The 22,662-nt window shown below is 53.8% G+C and overlaps 3 protein-coding genes and 1 long non-coding RNA gene across 4 annotated transcripts; 2 read left to right on the forward strand and 2 right to left on the reverse strand.

Moving 5' to 3' along the window:
* Nucleotides 1-6,778: 6,778 nt before the first annotated feature.
* Nucleotides 6,779-10,361, forward strand: FAM110D (family with sequence similarity 110 member D). Its single transcript, XM_032300914.1, has 2 exons — nucleotides 6,779-6,885; nucleotides 8,902-10,361. The coding sequence occupies exon 2, from the start codon at nucleotides 8,982-8,984 to the stop codon at nucleotides 9,795-9,797; it is 816 nt and encodes a 271-aa protein (XP_032156805.1). The 5' UTR covers nucleotides 6,779-6,885; nucleotides 8,902-8,981; the 3' UTR covers nucleotides 9,798-10,361.
* Nucleotides 10,362-11,211: 850 nt separating this feature from the next.
* CUNH1orf232 (chromosome unknown C1orf232 homolog) lies at nucleotides 11,212-16,515 on the reverse strand. The gene is made up of 4 exons (XM_032300916.1): nucleotides 15,476-16,515; nucleotides 13,126-13,209; nucleotides 12,917-13,014; nucleotides 11,212-11,526 (listed from the first exon to the last, which is right to left on the reverse strand). The coding sequence occupies exons 1-4, from the start codon at nucleotides 15,557-15,559 to the stop codon at nucleotides 11,247-11,249; spliced, it is 546 nt and encodes a 181-aa protein (XP_032156807.1). The 5' UTR covers nucleotides 15,560-16,515; the 3' UTR covers nucleotides 11,212-11,246.
* A 99-nt stretch (nucleotides 16,516-16,614) lies between these two features.
* LOC116566509 lies at nucleotides 16,615-19,032 on the reverse strand. Its single transcript, XR_004275894.1, has 4 exons — nucleotides 18,877-19,032; nucleotides 18,724-18,796; nucleotides 18,270-18,449; nucleotides 16,615-17,692 (listed from the first exon to the last, which is right to left on the reverse strand). It is a non-coding gene; the product is annotated as an uncharacterized LOC116566509 (long non-coding RNA).
* ZNF593 (zinc finger protein 593) lies at nucleotides 16,977-17,966 on the forward strand. The gene is made up of 3 exons (XM_032300917.1): nucleotides 16,977-17,278; nucleotides 17,512-17,574; nucleotides 17,669-17,966. The coding sequence occupies exons 1-3, from the start codon at nucleotides 17,079-17,081 to the stop codon at nucleotides 17,808-17,810; spliced, it is 405 nt and encodes a 134-aa protein (XP_032156808.1). The 5' UTR covers nucleotides 16,977-17,078; the 3' UTR covers nucleotides 17,811-17,966.
* Nucleotides 19,033-22,662: the final 3,630 nt, after the last annotated feature.

Below are 22,662 nucleotides of genomic sequence, written 5' to 3' on the forward strand. Positions count from 1 at the left end.
TTAACACACTGCTCATCCACTTCATTCCTAGGGACACTCTGGTCAAAGATTCCTGCAAGTCACAGGGATCTGGTTATCACTCCATCCCACTGCATGTTACAGTGAAGGCCCCTCCACTCTGGCAATTCAGCTCTGCCACTTGGCCTCTGCCCCTCTGGGACCCTATCACCCCCAATGAGATCAGAGAGCCCATTTCAGTGGTGGCCCCTTCCAATATGCCCCACGGAGGACATCCACCATAAAATTTATCAAAGATGGGCTGGGCGCGGTGGCTCACGCCTGTAATCCCAGCACTTTGGGAGGCCGAGGCCAGTGGATAACTAGGTCAGGAGTTCAAGACCACCCTGATCAAGATGGTGAAACCCTGTCTCTACTAAAAGTACAAAAATTAGCCGGGCGTGGTGGCATATGACTGTAGTCCCAGCTACTCAGGAGGCTGAGGCAGAGAATCACTTGAACCTGGGAGGTGGAGGTTGCAGTGAGCTGAGATCGTGCCACTGCACTCCAGCCTTGGGGGACAGAGTGAGACTCTGTCTCAAAAAAAAAAAAAAAAAAAAAATTATCAAGGATGCAGATGTTACTCTCACTGATGCTCTGTCAACTTCTAGGGGAAGAATGTATCCTCTGGGCGCTCTCGGGGAATGCACTTAGAGGGATCGGGCGTACATGCTCACCCTTCCTTCCTTCCTTCCTTCCTTCCTCTTTTTTTCTTTCTCTCTCTTTCCTTCTTTCTTCTCTTTCTTTTTCTATTTCTTTTTCTTTCTCTCTTTCTTTCCTTCTTTCTCCTTTCTCCTTCCTTCCTTTCTTCCTTCCTTCCTTTCTATCTCTTCCTTTCTTTTTTCCTTTCTCTCTCTTTCCTTCTTTCTTCTCTCTCCTTCCTTCCTTTCTTCCTTCCTTCCTTTCTATCTCTTCCTTTCTTTTTTCTTTCCTCTTGATGGAGCATTGCTCTGTCACCCCGGCTGGAGTGCAGTGGTGTGATCTCAGCTCACTGCAAACTCTGCCACCCAAGTTCAAGTGATTCTCCTGCCTCAGCTTCCCAAGTTGCTGGGACTACAGGTGTGCACCACCATGCTTGATTAATTTTTGTATTTTTAGTAGAGATGGGGTTCTGCCATGTTGGTCAGCCTGGTCTTGAGCTCCTGACCTCAGGTGATCTGTCCACCTTGGCCTTCCAAAGTGCTCGGATTACAGGCATGAGCCACTGTTCCTGGCTCATGCACTGTCATATAAGTTTTCTTCACTGTTCTTGTCTTTTGAGACCTTAGGGATGTAGCCAGGTGTCTCAACCCCACTGATATAGGTCATGTTGAGTACTAATTTCAGTTGACCAAACAAGCAAACTATTAGAGCTGCTTTCAACTGCAAGAGGTAATCATTAAATCTAGAATCTCTAATAAGAGCATTCATACCAATAAATTCAGACTGATCCAGTGTTCTCTTCTTTCCTCCATGACTCTAGCCCGGATCTACTAAATGCGGGTCTCCGAGAATGAGAGCCTGGCATCAGTCTTGTTGTCAAGCTCCCCACAGGTAAATTTTTTTTTTCTCTCTCTTTTTTTAATTGTAGAGACAGGGTCTCACTATGTTGCCCAAGCTGGTCTCAAACTCCCAGGCTCAAGCGACACTCCTGCCTTGGCCTCCCAAAGTGCTAAGATTACAGACATGAGCCAACACACCCAGCCCCCACATACATTTTTATGTAGCCAACTGGAATCTGCCCAAGGAGTGGCATTTAGGAACCCTGGGTCTAATCCACTTACCTCCTTTCAACAGATCAGAATCAGAAGCTCAAGAAAGTGACTTGCTCTAGACAAAGAGTGAGTTAATGGCAAAGTCAGGACCAGAACTTTGGTCCCCTGACTTCTTAGGGGAATGTCTACTGCACTTCCAGACAGCTTTAAACAAACCTGGAAGTATTTGGTCAGCACACCTTCCAAATTACTGTGGAGATGGGTTGGGTGGCGGGCAAACTGGGGCTGCACAGGTTCAATGTTACAGCCATGATGAAAAAGGTCATCCTATTTTAGGGGAGAATGATGTGTTCCTTCAGGTTTATTTCAGTTGTAAGTAACTGAAAAATCAACCTAACAGGGTTAAGCCTGGGCATTGCCTTCCTTGGGTATAAAGGGGTAATTCCCCAGGGTTGGATATGTTCAATGTGACACAATACCTCCCTGACCATAGCTCAGTGCCTCCCTTAGAACTGGATAGGGGGCTCCTGCCCTTTAAAGGACCCCATAAGCCAGGTGTGGTGGTGATGTGCCTGTAGTCCCAGCTACTCTCAAAAAGCTGAAGCTTGAGCCCACGAGTTCAAGGTTGCAATAAGCTATCATCATGCCACTGCACTCCAGCTTGGACAATAATGAGATCCTGTATCCAAAAATAAGTAAATAGGCCAGTGTCTCACGCCTGTAATCTCAGTACTTTGGGAGGCTGAGGCAAGCGGATCACCTGAGGTCAGGAGTTTGAGACCAGCCTGGCCAACATGGCAAAACCCCATCTCTACGAAAAATACAAAAATCAGCTGTGTGTGGCGTTGCACACCTGTGGTCCCAGCTACTTGGGAGGCTAAGGCAAGAGGACCACTCAAGCCAGGGAGGGCAAGGGTGCAGTGAGCCGTGATCACACCATTGCACTCCAGCTTGGGCAACAGAGCAAGACTCTGCCTCAAAATAAAAAAGAAAAAGAAAAAAAAATTTAATGGCACCTTCCTTCCTATTCTTCCCCTCCACCCTCCTCCGTGAGTCCTGGGCAGTGGGTGCGGGGCCTGGCTCTGCCCAGAGGCCACACCCCTCAGAGGGAGAGCAGGCACTGGGGCCAGGCTATTGTTGTGGCTGAGATTCTTTCCGAAACGGAAAACCTGGAATTAGAGGATGGCTGCTCTAATCTCTGTGGGGGGCTCTTCCCGTGGCCTTGGGGCCTGGCAGACACCCCCAACTCTCCCTAACTATTCTCCTTTCATGAAACCCCAGTGCCTTCCCTGAGCTTCCATCTTTTCGCTAAGTCCCTCGAGCCCTTTCTTTGTCTGAGCTTCCCATATCCTCACAAACCCCATCCCTTCTCTGCACCCCGTCTTCCCTCGCAAGCCCTCCCGCCCTCTCTCCTGCTCCTCCCTCTCTCACTCTCCGAGACCCTTCCCTGGCCTCTTGCCCTCACTGAGACCTGGCGCCTGCAGTGCTCTCGGCCCCACGCTGTCTCGTCTCCCCCGCTGCCAACCCAATCAAAAATCCCTTTCCAGCTGGGCTCAGATACCCCTCCTCTTTGAAACTTCCCACCCCACCCGTGGCAGAAGAGACCACCACCCCCTTCTGTGTTCATCTTGGTTGCGGCAGCACTGGTCTCTCGCCAATCGTGGGGCACTTCCTGCCTCTGCCATCATCTGAGAGAGCAAAACCACATCGGATCCACTGACCCCGTGGCACAGTGCAGTGTTCCTGGTGATCTGTGGCCGGCAGCTGTGAGCAAGACTGTGGGAACAGGAAAAGAGATATAGCCCAGAGGTGCAGGAAGGCATTAGTGAAGGGCAAAAACTGAAGTCAGATTCATCTACCATTTCCAGAGCACCTTGCAGTTACAGTCCCCACTTCCCTGCCTCTCCAAACCACACGGAGCTGGGTCTCACCATTCCCACCTTCTGACACAGAAGGAAACTCAGAGAAATTAGGCTCTTGCTCGAGGCCACATAGCCAGGGAGAGGTAGACTAGGGCTGGAATCAAAGGCAGGGCTGAGGTGTGGGGGCTGTAGCCAGCTAGTGAGGGGGGTGACACACGTTTCCTCTGTGACAATGTGGGTGTGGGGTGTGAGACTGGACCTGAAGGCCTCCCTGACCCGGCTGGTTATTCCCGACACTGACCAGAGCTGCTACCCCACCCTCCCACCACCCTCTCCTGGAAGGAGACCTTCTGACTCAGGCCGGTTCCGATCTGATCTCCAGTCTCAAAGCGATCTGGGAATGAGGTGGGAAGTAGGAAGGAAACACCCTCAGACTTGCCTCCCCCTTGCCTGAGTCCTGGCTCTAGGGCCGGAAAGAGCCACTTTAAGGCAGTCCCTGGGGACCCACAACCAGAAACAGGGACAGTCCGGTTCACAGAGAGGGTGGCTGGAAGTTGAGGCCAGGCAGACGCAGCCCACCTCATCCTCTCATCCGCCCCCCTGCCTCTCCTCTGCTGGCTCTTTCAGAGCCCCTTTACCCAGAAAGCCAATCCAATTCGACCTCTCCTCCCAGACCCTGCTCTGCCCATTGGGTAGAAGGTCTGTCTGTGCCTGTCTCCCAGGATTCTGTCCATCGGCACCAGGGCAGAGGTCTGTTGCCCTCACACGGAGAGCTCCTGAGAGCAAGGCTGCTTAGCCCTCCCCCAATCCGCACCAGAGATCCCTGAGAGCAGAGCTGTGCCACTCCTGTCTCACTGGGGGCTCCCAGAGCTGGAGCTGTCTCCCCTCCCTGACCAAACTCTCCTGGGCACTTCTAACTGAGGGCTCCGGTGTGGAGGACCAAGAGCTGCCCCAGAGCGTCACCTGCATTGTACCCAGATTCCCTCTTTCTGTACTCCAGCATCTGCCGTTGATCCTGCTGGTCCCACCACCCAACCTGGATGCTCCTTTAAGACCAAAGGGATGGGGGTTGCAGAGTCAGATACAACATCCCCATCCTCCCCCCTCAGCTACTGCGGTGGTGGGCCAGGTTTCCTGCCATTGACAGTATCCCAGCTGGGCCCTGCCCACCTCCCCTGCTTAACCCCTTCCTGACCAGATCTCAGGACCAAGCTGGCACCACCAGCCTTCATCTATAAAGTTAGGAGAATGAAAGTGCCATTTTTTTTTTTTTTTTTTTTAGACAGAGTCTTGCCTTGTTGCCCAGGCTGGAGTTCAGTGGTGTGATCTTGGTTCACTGCAACCTCCACCTCCCAGATTCAAGTGATTCTCCTGCCTCAGCCTCCTGAGTAGCTGAGATTATAGGCATGCGCCACCACATCCAGCTAATTTTTGTATTTTTAGTAGAGATGGGGTTTTGCCATGTTGGCCAGGCTGGTCTCAAACTCCTGGCCTTAAGTGATCGGCCCACCTCCGCCTCCCAAAGTGCTGGGATTACAGGCGTAAGCCACCATGCCCGGCCCAAAAATGCCATTTCATTGGGTTGTTTTTGAGGATTAAATATGTTAATCCTTATGTGAAGTACTTAGAAGAGCCCCTAACATATATTAATCTCTCAATAAAGTTATTGACTGGGATCAGTGGCTCAGGCCTGTAATCCTTGCACTTTGGAAGCCCGAGGAGGGTGGCCTAAAAATACAAAAATTAGCTGGGCATGGTGGCATGCGCCTGTAGTCCCAGCTACTCAGGAGGCTGAGGCAGGAGAATCGCTTGAACCTGGGAGGTGGAGGTTTCAGTGAGCCGAGTGAGATCGCGCCACTCCACTCCAGCCTGAGCGACAGGGCCAGACTTTAGCTATTACTCCTAATTCAGTGAGCTTCGAGAAGTTATTTCTCCTCTCTGTGCCTCAGTCTCGTCAGCCATAAATGGGAAAAATAACAAAACCTTCTCCAAAGATTGTCATGGGTAGTATGACAATGTAGCTGATGGCATTTTAAAAGGTGGTGTAACTACTCCATATGGAACTATCACCAACAAAGTCCCCAAAACAAAATCCCCCCTTTAGGTAATAAAAACCTCTTACCAGGAGATGGGTCTTGGCTTTTCAGACCCATTACTGACTTGACAGGCAGAGGGTGCAGTTGGAAGCGTGGATTTGAAGCTGGGCTTTGGGCATCTCTCTCCCGTCTCAGTTCCTGTTTCCTTACTCATTAAGTAGGGGGTCATTCCTGCTGGACTTCTGCCTAGGGTCCTTGGGCAGGGGTCAAAGGAGATCAGAGAGCACAGATGGGAACATGCTCTGCAAACATGGAGAGGGCTAGAAACGAGGAGGAGGAACATGGGAAGGTGTCCAGCCAAGGGGCAAGGATCCTTTGGCAGGGGAACTGGTCTTTGAACTCTGAGCTGGAGTTTAGTTTGTCTGCTGGGGACAGGGGAGGAGCTCTCCTAAGAGGTAGGGTTTCACCTTGAGACATAAGGTGTCAGAGAAGAAACTCTGATGGAAGAAGCTCTAAGAGGCTTCAAGTGTGGGCAGAGAAGGAAGGGGACCGAATGACCTGGGCTTGATCCTGGAATCAGCCCCTCATCGTTGTCTTCCCAGCCAATTCCATCTGCCATGAGAGGACCTTGGGCAGACGCAGCTCTAGTGGGCTCCAGGGTCACCTTCATGCCAAGACTTGCCAGCACAGGCTCACCTGCACATCTGCAGCACCAATGCCCCCAGCCTTAGGCTGCAGATTCCTGGCCTCACCCCTAGGGAATGTAGGCTTGACACCACCCAGCATCCAGACCAGGACAGGTCTCAGCCTGCCACAGAGGGCAAAACGCAAGTCGACTAGAACCTTCCTCTGCCTTCCCATTCAGACTGTCAGAGCATCTGCCACAGCCCTGGGAGGGGGCTGACCCCACATACAAAGCACCCCCACTCCAGGCCTTTGGAGGAAGCCTGGGGATCAGGAGGCCTTGTTTAGAGTCCTGGCTCTGCCCACGCTCACAGTACCTCCCCAGCCAACTGGGCAGGGACTGTTTGACCATCTGTAAAATAAAGGGAGCTGGACTTGGTTCACAGGTCCTCATAGTGCAGAGACTGTGATCAGGAAGGAGTTAATGAGGCCAGGCTCTTCGTCAGGAAGGCAAGGGTTAATTTGGGGGGCGGGGGGTGGAGGCTCTCTCTGCTTTTCCTGTGGAGAGTGAGGTTTGGCCGCCACCAAAGTTACTTCTAGTCCCTGCTGTCCACTCCTGCCCTCAGTCTGGACCTGCCCAAGGACCCCTGCAATTAGGCCTCCCACGCAGAGGTGAGTGCACCCTGAGCCCAGGGCTGGGGTGGGAAGGAACCCAGGAACCTGAGGGCAGGAAGACTGGTGCCAAACTAGTGAGCCTAAAAGATAGCCCATGCCCAGAGCCAAAGCCTTGGGCAGAGTTGAGAACACAAACTTCCGGACTGGGAGAAGGCGAGCAAGGGGATGGAGGGACTGAGGCCGCCTGCCAGGCTTCTAGGGTGGGATGTCTGAGGTCCAGCCTCCAGGCTAGCCCGGAAGGCAGGGAAGAGGCTGTGGATGACAGACTATTTTGGTCCTTGTGATTAAGGACTTTTTATAGTCTCCTTGCTGGGGAGAAGAGGAGAGGACAGAGGGCACCCACGGGGTCAGACAAGCAGTGCCTTCCTGGGATCTTGGAATCCGACCCACTGCCCTGAAGAATCCCTGAGAGACAGGGAGGGGGACACTGCCAGGCTCTCCTTGGTTCCCAGGCCTCAACTACCCTTGGGCAGACTGAATGATGGGCATGGGGGTGGGCTGGGCCTGGCAGGGTCTCTGCCCCAAGGCCTCTCGAAGACCCTCTCCCTGCTTCCCTGGCGAGTTCTGTTCCTTTGTTGTCCCCAGATCCAAAGTCCCTCAGCCTCCCGGACTTAGGGGGAGTAGGGGGAGATAGGGTGGGGTCGGGTGTGCAGGGCCATGTGGGTGGCCCATTCTGTTACTGCTAAGAGAACTGTCAGCTCTTGATTTACAACCCCTCCTCGCCCCTTTCCCCGGCAGAAAGGAGGTGGAGAAGGGTCAGGAGGTCTCAGGATAAAAAGGGGACAAGGACCCTGAGGGCAGAATTCTGGGAAGAGCTCAAGTTATTAGGAATAATTAGTGGAAGGAACTTTTTAGTGAGGCAAGGGGCCCCTTTCTAACGGAAATTGCTTGGTTTTATAGCAGCAGGAATACACACAAAATATCAGTGAGAAGGTTTTTTTTTTTTTTTTTTTTTTTGAGACGAAGTCTCGCCCCATCACCCATGCTGTAGCGCAGTGCTGTGATCTTGGCTCACTGCAGCCTCTGCCTCTCAGGTTCCAGTGATTCTCCTGCCTCAGCCTCCCAAGTAGCTGGGATTACAGGTGAGCGCCACCACACCTGGCTAATTTTTGTATTTTTAGTAGAGACAGGGTTTCGCCATGTCGGCCAGGCTGGTCTGGAACTCCTGACCTAAGGTGATCCACCCGCCTCGGCCTCCCAGAGTACTGGGATTACAGGTGTCAGCCATTGCGCCAGGCCTCAGAGAGAAGTTCTGATAGGCAAGTGAGAGATCCAATCTGAACTGCAAGGCAAGAAACCTGTGTTCCAGTCCTGGCCCCTAACTCTCAACAGGACCCGAACAAGTCCCCCCCCTTCTCTCTAGGCCAGTTTCCTCCTCATGAAATGGAAATGCAAAGGTTAAACAAGGTAATGTTTACAGTTTGGCATTCCGAGATCCCCTTGGCAGGGGCAGAGTAGCTGGCAGTAGCTGATAGGGCCTGGGGACCACCTCCCTCTCCTGCCCGGATGGCCCTGCTGGGCCTGGGAAGGGCAGTTGGCTGCAATTACTGGAGGCTCCTACCCTGTGGTTATATCCCTGACCTCGGTGTTTGGGGGCGGGAAGGGTGGGCCCTGCTGGAGCCAGCCTGTGGCTGGGAGCCTCCTTGTCTTGTGCTCAAGGCTGCTGGGTTGGGAAGAGGTATTTTTTCCGGTTGAAGCCACTTTCAGGAATTGGGCCGGGACCAGCCGTTTCCTTTTCCAAGTGTCCTGCTTGCTGAGGCCTGCCTGCATGGCCCTGTGGCCAGACCGGGGCACCTTCAAAGGGGCATATGTTTCTGAGTGGCAAGAGAGATCCCCACTCAATGTCTCTGAAGGACGGAGAAAGGGATGGCCTGAGCCTCTACTCCCTGGACATGGGACCGGCTAACCTGGATGGGAGAGGGGTGGCTGACTGATCCCATACTGAGGAATGCCAGCAGAAGAGGAGCAGGGACAGTTCCTGTCTTTCCCCTGACCATTCCTCTCTCCCTGCAGGTCTGTGAGAGCCCAAGCCAAGCGCTCTTGGCCCCGTGGCTGGCTACTTATGAGGAACTGTCCTACCCAGCTCTGCTAAGATGCTCCTGGCCCCTCCCTCCACTCCGTCCAGAGCAAGGACCCCCAGCGCTGTGGAGAGGCTGGAAGCCGACAAAGCCAAGTATGTCAAGACGTACCAGGTGATAGCTAGGCGACAGGAGCCAGCCCTGCGTGGGAGTCCCGGGCCGCTGACGCCGCACCCCTGCAACGAGCTGGGGCCCCCTGCATCGCCCAGGACGCCCAGGCCGGCCCGCCGCGGAAGCAGCAGGCGGCTGCCAAGGCCTGACTCCCTCATCTTTTACCGCCAGAAGCGAGACTGCAAAGCTTCGGTGAACAAAGAGAACGCCAAGGGCCAGGGGCTGGTGCGGCGCCTCTTTCTGGGCGCCCCGCGGGACGCTGCCCCGAGCAGCCCCGCCTCCACAGAGCGACCTGCGGCTTCAGGTGGCTGGGCCGCGCCCCAGGATGCCCCGGAAGCGACGGGAAAGCGGGAGCTGTGCCCCACGTGCTCACTGCCCCTGTCGGAGAAGGAGCGCTTCTTCAACTACTGCGGCCTGGAGCGCGCGCTGGTGGAGGTTCTGGGCGCAGAGCGCTTCTCCCCGCAGAGCTGGGGCGCCGAGGCCAGCCCGCAGGCCGGAACTTCGCCGCCGCCCGGCTCCGGGGACGCCAGCGACTGGACGTCCAGCGACAGGGGCGTGGACAGCCCGGACGGCGCGGGCGGTGGCGGCGGCTCGGAGGCAGCGGGCTCGGCGCGGGACGGGCGCCCCCCGGTGTCGGTGGTGGAGCGCAACGCGCGCGTCATCCAGTGGCTGTACGGCTGCCAGCGCGCCCGCGGACCGCCGCGCGAGTCCGAGGTGTGACCGCCGCGGCTCCGGAGCCGGCTCCAGGGCAGTGCGGAGCGCGGGGCTGGCCCCGGGCACGGACGGGGACACCCCGCTTCTGACGCGCTGGGTGCCTTTGCGCAAGCCCGCCTTTGCGCAAGCCCTTGCCTCTGGAACTCAGTTTCGCGTCTGAACCTTGGAGAGGTGGGACAAGTTGCTGGCGAAGGCCCTTCCCTGAGCCCGCGGCGAAGGGAGAGGGAGGTGCCTCGTGGCCCCTGTGGAGGCCAGGTCTGGGGAGTCAGGACTCGGTGGGAGATGCGCAAACCTGCTGAATACAGCTAAAATGTAATTTAAATGGGGAGCTGAGGAAGGAGGCAAACCGGTTTTTGTGGTTAACCGAGCGGGTTCTGGAGTGTGGGTTCCCGACTGACTACTGTGTGACCCTGGGCAAGCACTTGACCTCTGAAGCAGCTGGACCCCTCCGTTACTAAGGAGGGAGGAGTACGGGATGCAAGTATTTCAAAATAGTTGTAATGCGCATGGCAAAGTGCCCAGCATAGAGAAAGTGCTCAATAAACGATAACTGCTGTGACTTCTACTGAATTAGTTCTAACACTGTTGTGATTTCCACCGGCCTCCAGGTCGATCCAAACTAGAGCTAGGAGCTGGGAATAGCGCGTTTTGGGAGCCTGAGGGGGCGTCTGCTCCAGAAATCTGGGGTCCACCAGATCCTACAAGGCCCCATTCCAGAAGTTTTGCTGCCTGGGTTGTGGTCACTGGGTATGAAGGGCTGAGATGTGGAGGATCCAACCTTTCGGACACGAAAAGAAGGGAAGCTTTTCTGCTAGCCCCCAGGCTCCTGCCACTGCCTCCCTTTCCTGCAAGGACACACAAGGTCGCCTATTTATCACAGGTTCGCACCTCTGAGTCTTCGTTCATGCACCTCCTTCCTTTGCTTGGGTTGCTGTTCCTTTTCTCTCCACTCTCCCTTCTTGGAGATTACGTATATTCTCCAGGAAGCCTTCCTGAATGCCCCAGTCAGCCTCACCTGCTCTGAGCTCCCAAGTACAGCCCTACTTTTGTGACTGAATTTGTCACCTTTTGTGGGACCTGCTGGTAGTCCGGGTTCTCTCGTTAGTCTCTGACCTTTGCCTAGTACAGGGACGGCGCACATAGTAGGACCACAGGCACAGTTTGTTGAATTAAATGAGGCTGGAGAGGGCAGTGGACGAAGTCCTGTGGAGCTCCCCAGCTTACTGGAAAGTTGTACCTTAAATAAAAAACCCATCCTGATATGCGGGCTGTCTTTGGTCATTTTCCCCTGTATGTTTGGTGAGGCGAGGATCCCTCCAGCTGGACCCCGCCCGAGGTCGTCCCCACAAAAGCAGCCTTTCTTGATGTCCGGACAAAAGCACACAGTCACACAGGCTGTCGGGCCAGGGATTTTATCAGGGATGGGAGCAGCGGGCGCTGGGTTCGGCCAGCCTGCTAGTCGCCCTTGGGCGTGGCCTTCACTCTCATCTCGGCCAGTTTGTGGGTGAGGAAGCCCCACTTGAAGCCGGCCACCGGCTCGGCCTCCTGCGACTCGGGGCGCTCGACGGCCTCGTCCCCGAGTTCGGGGTCCGGCTCTGGGGTAGGCTCGGCGCCGCGCAGCATGGACGCAGCCGCCGCCTGCTGCTGCTGCCACCTGCTGGCGAACGCGTCCCAGAAGCCCGGGCCGCGCGCCTCCGCCGCCGCCGCCTGCGAGGGACTTCCCGCCGCTAGAGGGCTGCGAAAGAGGGTCGCGGTCAGGGGAGCGGCCGAGCGGTCCCGAGGAGAACATCGGAGAGGAGGCGGGGCCGAGGGACGGGTTTAGTGGGGTCGGGGGAGCCCAGGCCGACTCAGGAGTTCTAGTGAGGCGCGGGGTCAGGTGACTACAGGGGGACAGGGTCGAGGGGCGGGTCAGGGCCTGGAGGCAAGGGGAGGGCTCAGAGGCCCTGGGAAAGGGGGCTGGGGTGGGACAGGGTCAGGGGATTAGGCGAGGGGTGTGGAGGGAGGGGACAGTCATCGGGATCCCTGGGGAGACAATGAGGTCAGGGGTTCAGGCGAGGCTCGAGGAGGGACGCTGGAGGCGCGCGTAGGTCTGGGAAGCTGGAAGGATCCGCGGGAGAGCAGGTGGAAGCGGGAGGGGCTGTTTAGATCCCACCCGAGGGATGCCTTAGGGAAAAGAGGTAGGGCATGGGCAGGGCACGGTCCTGGGATTGAGGGAAAGGGGGACTAGGGACACAGGAGAAAGGTGAAGTGACAGGAAGGCCTAAGTGAGAGGCTTAGGGGAGAGCAAGGGGACTCAAGAGAGGTGGGGAGATGTGGGGGGGAGGACAGTCAAGGAGAGGTGATGGCGCTTGAAGCTGAAGCCTCGAGTCCGAGAAGTTCCTTAGGGAACTGGGGATGGGTATGTGGGGGGAGGAGAATGGAAACCTGGGGGAGGGAGAGATGGATGGGTCTTGGGGACCCTAGGAGAAAAGAATAGGGTCAAGGGTGAGAGGGGGATGTGACCAGGATGGAGGAAAAGGCAGAAATGGAGAGTGTGCCAGAGATAGAGCCAGGAGGGAGACTGAGGTCCCAGGTCCTACCCCCTAATCCTGGGCATCAAAGACCTTCTAAGACAGTGGTTCCCAAAGTAGGTGCTGCAGGGTCCCGGGTGGGGAGCCTGCTGAAAACAGCTAGATCCCCAGGGCCCTGCCACGCCTGCCGAATCGGAGTCTCTGAAGGAGGTCCAGGAATATGTTTGTCACATGCTTCCTTGGAGGGTAAGGTTAGACAGTATTTGGGAACCTTTGATCTGGATCACCTTCTGTTGCAGAACCTATAGACCTGAAGCTATTCTCCGTTCTCGGATTTTAGAGAGACGGCCCCTCCTAAGTGGATGGGTTGAGAAAGCCCATAAATACCTTCTAGCACCTCAATCCCAACAGCTGGTCAATTCCTCCTGAGATTTACCCTAATCTCCCAGATTTGCCGATTTGGCCTGTTTCCTGCTGAGAGAAACAGAAACAGCCTGGGGCTGCCCCTTCTCAGCCCTCTGTGGTTAGAAAGACAAACTGACCAGAAAGAAAGGACCAGGCAGAGGGGGACTGCAGGCCCCTTCCAGAACCACGCCCAAACACACACACACATACTGGTCAGCACAAGGCTCCGGTGGCAGCAGCTTATCCTCATCTTCTTTGTTAAACAGAGATGACATTGTCAGCCAGCCTTTCATCCCGACTCCCTGAACCTGGGAAGCGGGGTGGGAGTCAGGAAAGGGGCCCAGCACAACCTTCCAGGACTCCAGAGAAGCCTCTGCCAGGCTGCCTAGGGTTGGTGTGGAAGAAGAGAGAAGACTTACCCGGCGGGCCAGCTGTGACATGGGATTGAAGGTCTCCTCCATTGGTTCTGCCATCTCAGACTCCACTAATGCTGGGTTCTCCCTCTGGGACACAAGACCCCCCCCACAGCATGAGAGAGGCCGCAGAGGAGTGTGATCTCCCTCCCTCACTGCTATCCTAGTACACACAGACCAGGTACTCCAAACCCCACAGAACTAAACACACCTATACACCCCACAGCTCTGCAAGAGCACACAGGAATGTATACAGGTATACCTGTAGAGTAAATCCCTGCAGACACCATTTTTTTTCTTTTTCTTTTTTTTTTTTTTTTTTTGTGAGACAGAGTCTTGCTCTGTTACTCAGGCCAAAGTGCTGTGGAGTACAGTGACACGATCTCGGCTCACTGCAACCTCCGCCTCCTGGGTTCAAGAGTTTCTCCTGCCTCAGCCTCCTGAGTATCTGGGACTACAGGCACCCCCCACCATGCCTGGCTAATTTTTGTATTTTTAGTAGAGATGGGGTTTTACCATGTTGGCCAGGCTGGTCTCAAATTCCTGGCTTCAAGTGATCTGCCCACCTTGGCCTTCCAAAGTGCTGGGATTACAGGTGTGAGCCACCACAGCCGGGCTACAAACACCCTTGAGCACACATACCTGCCCACCACAGACACACTCATACACACCCAAAAGCACATGGACATGGGCATGCACCCTGATGTAGACACACACCTGTACGTAAGCATGCCTGTACATAGACGTATGTGTTTGAGGTACCTATACAAGAACACACACAGTTATACCATTTACACCTGTGCACTTATATAACCACAGACAGCTGCACAGAGGCCCATCCGCAATACACAAAACCTCTCCCCCAAATACAGATACCAAAACACACACAGCATACAAACATAACACCTGCAAATGTCTACACAGAGGCATGCAGTCATAGACTGCTGCCCAAAATGTTCACACCTGCACATACACCTTCACTGGGGATTCCACCCAGACACTGATCACACCACTTACCCACAGACACTTCTGCACAAGCCCAACCTCTCCAGACATTCAAGAATTCAAACCATTCCCTACCCCTCTGGACCAATTCCTGCCACTGCCACATTTTGTGATTGTGTGACTGCCACTTATCACAGCCTCAGACATAAGACTGTCCATAGTTTCAGAAGCTTTGCTGCTGCTGTTGTTTTGAGACGAGGTCTCACATGTCGCACAGGCTGTAGTGCAGTGGAGCCTCGACCTCCCTGGGCTCAAGCGTTCCAGCCACCTCAGCCACCTGAGTAGCTGGGACTACAGGTGTGTGCCACCATGACCATCTATTTTTTTTTTTTTTTTGTAGAAAGAGTGTTTCACTATGTCACCCATGCTGGTCTTGAAATCCTGGGCTCAAGTGATCCTCCTGCCTCAGCCTCCTGAGTAGATAGGATTATAGGCGCCCACCACTACAGCCAGCTAATTTTTGTATTTTTAGTAGAGGTGGGGTTTCGCCATGTTAGCCAGGCTGGTCTTAAACTCCTGATCTCAGGTGATCTACCTGTCTTGGCCTCCCAAAGTTCTAGGATTTCAGGCATGAGCCACTGCACCTGGCCTGGTGTCTTTTTTTTTTTTTTTTGAGACAGAGTTTTGCTCTGTCACCCAGGCTGGAGTGCAGTGGCACAATCTGGGCTCACTGCAACATCTGCCTCCCAGGTTCAGGTGATTCTTCCAAGTAGCTGGGATTACAGGTGCATGCTGCCACACCCAGCTACTTTTTTTGTATTTTAGTAGAGACGGGGTTTCGACATGTTGCGCAGGCTGGTCTTCAACTCCTGAGCTTAGGCAATATACCCAACTTGGCCTTCCAAAGTGCTAGGATTACAGGCATGAGCCACCGCGTCCGGCCTGGTCTGTTTGTTTTTTAATGTCAGGACAAAGCATGGTCTCAGTATGGCTTTGATCTGATGCCGTTACAGTGGCCTTTCTAGTACAGGTGCCACTCCCCCTGCCTCTAGTAACAGGGGACTTACTACATCACTCCCACTTTTGCTCCCATTAGAAAGCTGTGTCCAGCTAAGTGTGTTCGTGTGCCTACTGCCCACTTGTCCTAGAAGAATCTCTTCCATGTGGCAGCCTCGAGATCTTTGGAGACAGCAGCCACTCCTCCCATGGTCCCCAGGTCTTTTCTTCTTCCTCAGTTTTCCTGAATGTCCTGGCTTTCTGATGCTGCACCGTGCTCTTTACCATCCCTGAATGTGCCGTCTGCACAAATGTGTCCCCCCACCTCCAAGCCTATTCTGTGCCCCACTTCATACCACTCATTCCTGCTGCCCCTCTGCACATGCTCCACCTAGCATGCATGGATGGCACCCACCTCATCTGCCAGGTCTTCCTCAGATTCCCCACTCAGGGTCTGTAGCACTTTGGACTTGTAGGTTTTCCAGAAGGCCTGGTTCATGGCTGCAGGGGGAAGAGGCCCGGCATCCAGGCACAGGAAGGTGGTGGCTCAATGGATACCAGTGAGTCTGGCTCCAGGAACTTGGTGAGGCCAAGAGCCTGTCCGACGGATCTGGTGACTTCATTAAAGATGCACCAGCCTCCCCAGCTGGCACAGAGCCCAGGAAATGAACCTGATCCAGAGGAGTTGGAGGGAAGGTGATGGAGGATGGAACAGGCTTCCACCATCTTACCCCCTTGTCTTGACCCATATTGGCCAAGAATAACGTCTCTAGACAGGCCTTCTCTATCTCTCTGTCTCTAGGGAGGCCTTCTTTATGGGCCTAGAAATACTTGAGGTTGTCCATCTCTTAGCATGTCTCCAGGAAAATCTTCCATGCACAAAATCCTGAGGAATGGGACCCACACTGGAGCCCTGGTGACTATGGTCATACCAGTTGTATCCTCAGCAGGGCTCCACCCGGCATCCCTACTCAGCCTCAATGAGCTGGAGTGGAAGTTCCCCAGGCCCCCAGTGGGCACCTTGGACTTACATTTCACTTCTTTGTCTGGGCTGGAAACTGATTCCTCTCCCCAGGGATGCACGTGCCTGTCTCCTTGTTTCCTGGCAACAGATTCCAAAGAGCTGGAGTCCCTGAATTATTGCTAAGCTCCTCTGGCCGCTTCCAGCTGAGTTGGCTCTGGCCAGCCTGGGAGGCACCAGGCTCCTATGAACAGGGAAAGGTCCTCTAGGCTTCTGCCCACTCTGAGTTTGCAACACCTGGGTCTTTGCTGCCAGCCCACCTCTGGGAGCCCAGGGCTTAGAAAAAGGAGGCAAAGATGGAGAGGTCTTTCCATGAGTACTTGTGAGAAGAACTGAGCCCTCTGGAGTCTGGATGCCTGAGAACTGCAGTCTCTGGGGAGGAACACCCTTCACAGAGTTGACTGAGGGCAGAGGGAGGATGGAGACTCAAGAGATAACTGGGGACCAGGGAGAAGTGGTGAGGGCTTTTTCAGGGACTGGAGATATCTCCGGAAGCCCTGTTAGGGCTGGGATTCCAAACTCATTCACTCTCAGTCATATATTGATTTATTCACGACACAGACATTTATCAGTGCTTTCCAGAGATAAAGCATCCCACCCCCACCACAGAGTCCAAGGTCTGGGAACCAGGAAGGGATGACAGGGGTAGAGGTTGGCACTGAGACTTGTTGGGCCAGGCCAGGGAGAGCAAGGCAGCAAGACGGCCCCGAAACCCCCAGACGCACGCACCACCCGCGCCTCCCCAGCGAGGGCCTGCGTGGCCTTGCCCTTCAGTGGGCATACTTTTGGGGCCCCGTCCTGAGCTCGGTCACTGACGTCGACGGCCGCCTGGGGGCGCTCGAGCCGCTGGCCGAGGGAGTGACGTCATCTGTCGGAAGCGGTCAGGCCTAGCCTCCCTCGCTCCCCGGCGTCTCCTGACGTCGTTGGGCGACCCGGAAGCGCCCACACGTGTACTCCTTGCTTTGCTCCCGGCCCCTTTGCCGGGCTTTTTCTGGCCATGGGTCGCTCCCGCCGGACAGGCGCGCACCGAGCGCACTCCCTAGCCCGGCAGATGAAAGCGAAGCGGCGGCGGCCGGACCTGGATGAGATTCACCGCGAGCTGCGGCAGCAGGGACCCGCACGGCCCCAGCCCGACCCGGACGCCGAGCCGGACCCCGACCTGCCAGGGGGCGGCCTGCACCGCTGTCTGGCCTGCGCGTGAGTACCGGCCGAGCCCGGCCTAGGGCGGAGGAGGGTCCGAGGTACCGGCCGGGAAATGTGAAGTTCGAGCCCCTGGCGGCGCGGAGTCTTCTCTCTTGGGACCCGTGGTTCCTCCCGCCTCCAGTTCCTCAGGCTCAGATCCTGGTGTCAGGGACAAGCTAGGGCTAGGGAGATAGGTGTACTTGGTAGACATCACCTCCTCACTCTCCTTCTCACTTCCCTCCCTACAGGAGGTACTTCATCGATTCCGCCAACCTGAAGACCCACTTCCGATCCAAAGACCACAAGAAAAGGTATGAAGGAGTGAGGAGAGGATTGATGGATGGGTGCTCGGCAGATAGGGCTCGCACCTGGTCAGCTCCCAACTCCTATTCTTCTTTCTGCCAGGCTGAAGCAGCTGAGCGTCGAGCCCTACAGTCAGGAAGAGGCGGAGAGGGCAGCGGGTATGGGATCCTATGTGTCCCCCAGGCGGCTGGCAGTGCCCACAGAAGTGTCCACCGAGGTCCCTGAGATGGACACTTCTATCTGACATGGCCTGAGGATGCAGGGCAAAAGAGTTGCTCATGGACAGTGACGCATGGACTAGGCTGGGAGGGGGTGTGCCAGCCCCTTTTGGCGCTGGGTTTGTGAAGCGGATGGCCTCTTCTGGGTGCCCTGCCTCCAATAAAGGAACTGGACAAAGAGAGCTTGCCTCCAATTCTCTAACTTCCAGGCCACCGTCCCAAACTCCTGCCCTGGAATGGTTTCTTTACTACTTTCTGTGCACCAGGCCTAGGGTGTCTACCCTCCACTTGGTCTATCTTTGGAGCCTGCATCCCTGCCTTCCCTCTGAGGTCCTAGCATCTGAACTGGAACACCCAGATGGAGCCCTGATACAGTGTGGGGTGGCAGGAGTGGGATCAGATTACTCTGTCCTGCTTCCGACATAGAATGATCCCCAGAAAAGAAGCAGGCTTCTGAGATTGCAGCCCCCTCCTGAGTCACCTACCTCCAGCGTCCAGGTGAGAGTCAGTCTTCTTTGTTATGGGTTCCGTGGCAGCCGCCGCTGCCCCACCATCTTCCAGACCGCATAGCAGGAGCCACCCAGCCCGAGGACAGCTAGCACTGTAGCCACAACGCCAGCCAGCGGACTCCGGGGCTCTGCCTTCAGCTCACCAGCTATCTGCATCTGGAGGCGCACAGCCTGAGGGATCAGTTGAGACTTCCAGGAAGGTGGGGAGTGGGAAGGGGATGAGTAGGTGCAGCTGGGGGAAGGAGACATGGATGCCAGTGCTGCCCCAGGGAGATTCCACCCCAATCCCTTTCGCTTCACTGCCCATCTGGGCCTCTGCTGCTCAGGCGGCGGGGAACGTGACAGCTTGGCTGTTGGGGGTGTCAACCCAGCTATGGTAGGGGGAAGAAGGGGTCAGTCATGCCAAAAGCCGTTGATCAGGGGTACTTACCTGTAGCACCCGGAAGTAACCAGGGGTCAGGCGTCGAAATCGCATGGTGATCGGCACTGGTCTCCCTGGTGGCCTGTAGGGTGGGAGCAGATGTGAAGACCAGCAGTCTCCATGAAACCAAGAAGTGGAAACTAGGGTAGAGGGGTTTCTGACCTTCTATATGCGCAAGACCCAAGCCCTCAGAGGATGCTCACCCGCGCCTTCTGCCCAGGTCTGCCAGGGGGGCGGGGCAACTGGACCTTTAAATCTGGTCCCTTCCCCCACTGCCTACCATCCTGCCAGCCTTAGGAGCAGCTGTCAAAAGAGATCAGCATCAGGCCTGAGCAGCACCTCCCCCACTCACTGAGGAGGCTGGTCCGGGTAGGCAGGAGAGGCCTGGGCTGGCAGTGCTCAGAAGTCCCAGGCCTGGACCAGGTACTGGGCAGGCCTCCCTCAGCCCCGGTCCGGGCACCATCCCTGCCGCAGATGATTGGATACCACCAATCAGCATTATCGAAGGAGGGGGAGGGTGCCTTTATTAGCTCCTCACCATAGTATGCCTTTTCCACTTGAATTTCTGTGAGATCAACCACATCTACCTCAAGGGAGGGCACATTTAACCCATTTCTTCAAGACAGTTTCTGCAGGGACTTCCCTGCCCTCAGCCTGGGAACAATAATAAAAGCATATCTGCATATACCAATTCAGAAAGTTGTCCATGACACGTTAAAAATAGTAGTCATTGCTCTAAGCACTTTACTTGTATTATTTAATTTGGTATTGATTACCCCTTAAATGAAAAAGTATGGCGGGGTAGCTCTTTGGGAGGCTGAGGCAGGCAGATTGCCTGAGCCCAGGAGTTTGAGACCAGCCTGGGCAACATGTGAAATCTCATCTCTACCAAAAAAAAAACCCAACGAAACAGAAGCAAAAATTAGCCAGGCATGGTGGTGCATGCCTGTAGTCCCAGCTACTCGGGAGGCTGAGGTGGGAGGATTGCTTGAGCCCAGGAGACAGAGGCTGCAATGAGCTGAGGTCTCGCCATTGTACTCCAGCCCGGGTGACAGAGCCAGACCCTGTCTCCAAAAAAAAAAGAAAAGAAAAAGAAAAAGTTTAATTTGCAAAATAGTATGTAGACTATCTGCAGATACAGAAAATAAAAGAATATCCCAAATTTAGCAAAGACCACCATTGGGGAACATGATAGAGACACACTGGGGAAAGGGCACGTCCTCCTTTCATTTAATCTATCACCTTTGAAATGTATACAGCAAATATGTAGAACTTTATATTCATAAAGCCTTTAAAATAGGCCAGGCATAGTGGCTCACATCTGTTATCTCAGCACTTTGGGAGGCTGAGGCAGTCAGATCACTTGAGGTCAGGAGTTCAAGACCAGCCTGGCCAACATGGCAAAACTGTCTACTAAAAATTCAAAAATTAGCCAGGGGTGGTGGTGCGCACTTGTAATTCTAGCTACTTGGGAGACTAAGGCATGAGAATCACTTGAAACTGGGAGGCAAAGGTTGCGGTAAGCCAAGACTGTGCCACTGCACTCCAGCCTGGGCAGCAGAGCAAGACTCTGTCAAGAAACAAAACCCTTTCAAATAGAAGCTGCCAGCCAGGCAGGTGGGTGGATCACTTGAGGTCAGGAGTTCAAAACCAGCCCGGCCAACATGGTGAAACCCCGTCTCTACTAAAAATACAAAATTAGCCAGTTGTGGTGGTGCACACCTGTAATCCCAGCTACTCAGGAGGCTGAGACAAGAAAATCACTTGAACCCAGGAGGTGGAGGTTGCAGTGAGTTGAGATTGCGTCATTGCATTCCAGCCTGAGCAACAAGAGCAAAACTCCATCTCAAAAAAAATAAATAAATAAAAATAAATAAAATAGAAGCTGCCATTTATTGTGTCCCTAACTGCCTAGCCCTGGCAGGTGCCGGGAGCACAGAGTAAAGGCGCCGTGGTTCAGGGAGGAAAGGGGCTGGTTCTCACCTCTGGTGCCAGCTCAGGAAAGGTATTTGATGAAATCAAGATCTGTCTACCGAACACTGTGATAAAGGCTCTCTTAGAATTTATTGGGCTTTCCCGGAGTGCCACAGGGAGGCTGCTATATGAAGAGGCAAAAATATTAGAAGAGGATACAGCTCAGAGTGTTCAGGGGACACAGACTCGAAGCAAAGGACAAAGCTGGAGATGGGAGGGGCATTTTGCAAATTTGAAGCCAACTGGCTCACAAAATGAAAGAGGCTGTTAAGTGTGAAGGGATGGCCTCACCAGATCTGGCCAAGTTCAGAGAAGCCGGAGCTCTTAATTTGCATGTGAAATTATTAAATGATGACAACACACATATACTGCATGGGCCCAACCATGGGTGAAATTCAGACTTTGGGTCTCTGGGTTACAGGTAAGGTTGTGACAGGCTTTGAAGGCTGGGATGCTGCAGAAATTCTGAAGTAGGTGACATAGCTCCTCCCCACAGAATTAAAGCAATAATAACTATATCGACCCCATGATACAGATTTCAAAGTACTTAACATTATCACAGCTCTAAGGTCTAGGTATCTCCTTACGGAGAGGAAGAAACAAAGGTGTAGAAGTTGGGCCAAGTCACATAGCAATTGAGCAAAACTGATTTTATCTGATTATAAAGCCCTGGGAGTCCCCTGACCTGAGATGACAGTGATGAAAATGAACATTTAGTATGTGTCAGACATTTTTCTAAGATGAAAGCTCTTACTCTGGGGTTCAGAATTCAGGGGATCTGCTGGGCGTGGTGGCTCACGCCTGTAATTCCAGCACTTTGGGTGGCTGAGACAGGTGGATCACGTGAGGTTGAGAGTTTGAGACCAGCCTGACCAACATGGTGAAACCCCATCTCTACTACAAATACAAAAATTAGCTGGGCGTAGTGGTGGGCACCTGTAATCCCAGCTACTTAGGAGGCTGAGGCAGGAGAATCAGTTGAACCTGGGAGGCAGAGGTTGCAGTGAGTCAAGATCGTGCCATTGCATTCCAGCCTGAGTGACAGAGTGAAACTCCGTCTCAAAAAAAAAAAAAACAAAACAAAACAGAATTCAGGGGATCCATAAACTTGGGTGGGAAAAAAATTATATTTTTATTTTCGCTAACCTCTAACCAAAATTTATGATTTCCTTCTACATGGATTGAAGTAGTAGCAGTATTTTTGGCTTAGTCACCAATAGAAATCACAGGTATTTTCATATCAAATTGCAAATATCTCAAAATATTTATGCTCGTAATGATTTCTAAATCACAGTTGTTGTTAAACCACCGCTAAGTTGTATGTGAGCACCTTCTGTTTCAGATGTTCCTGTGATGTAGCTGCCATTAACTGGGCACCTCCGGGCCTAGCAGTGGTTCAGTCACCAAAAGGTGAATCTGCCTGTTTTCGATAGGGCTTCTCCACTCCTCTGCATTCCCTGTCTTTAGTTGTTTGCTGATCAATATGTAAGAGGAAGTGAGTCAAAAATCACCCTACAGTTGGTTGACAACACACTGTGGTCATTAAAAAAGGAAAATTTAACTTTTGGCCAGTCTTAATGTTAATAAACACATATTATAATATCATAAATTTGTGGTTTTCTTTTTTTGAGTTCGGGGGGGGTCCTGCTATGTTGCCCAGGGTGGCTTTGAACCCCTGGGCTCGAGTGATACTCCCCACCTCAACCTCTCGAGTAGCTGGGACATCAGTTGGGTGCCAGTGCTCCCCACCTCCAAATTTGTTTTTAAATATAGTTTTGATAATTGCTCTCATTACAATCCTAAGCATTTTGTTTTGTGCCTTTATTTATTTATTTATGATACAGGGTTTTGCTCTGTTTCCCAGGCTGGAACGCAGTGGCACAGTCTTGGCTCACTAAAACCTCCACCTCCCAGGTTCTAGTGATTCTCCTGCCTCAGCCTCCCGAGTAGCTGGGATTACAGGCGCATGCCAAG

Source organism: Sapajus apella, unplaced genomic scaffold (assembly GCF_009761245.1).
Source record: "Sapajus apella isolate SASKATOON/1434 unplaced genomic scaffold, GSC_monkey_1.0 scaffold43, whole genome shotgun sequence".
NCBI classification, from domain to species: domain Eukaryota; kingdom Metazoa; phylum Chordata; class Mammalia; order Primates; family Cebidae; genus Sapajus; species Sapajus apella.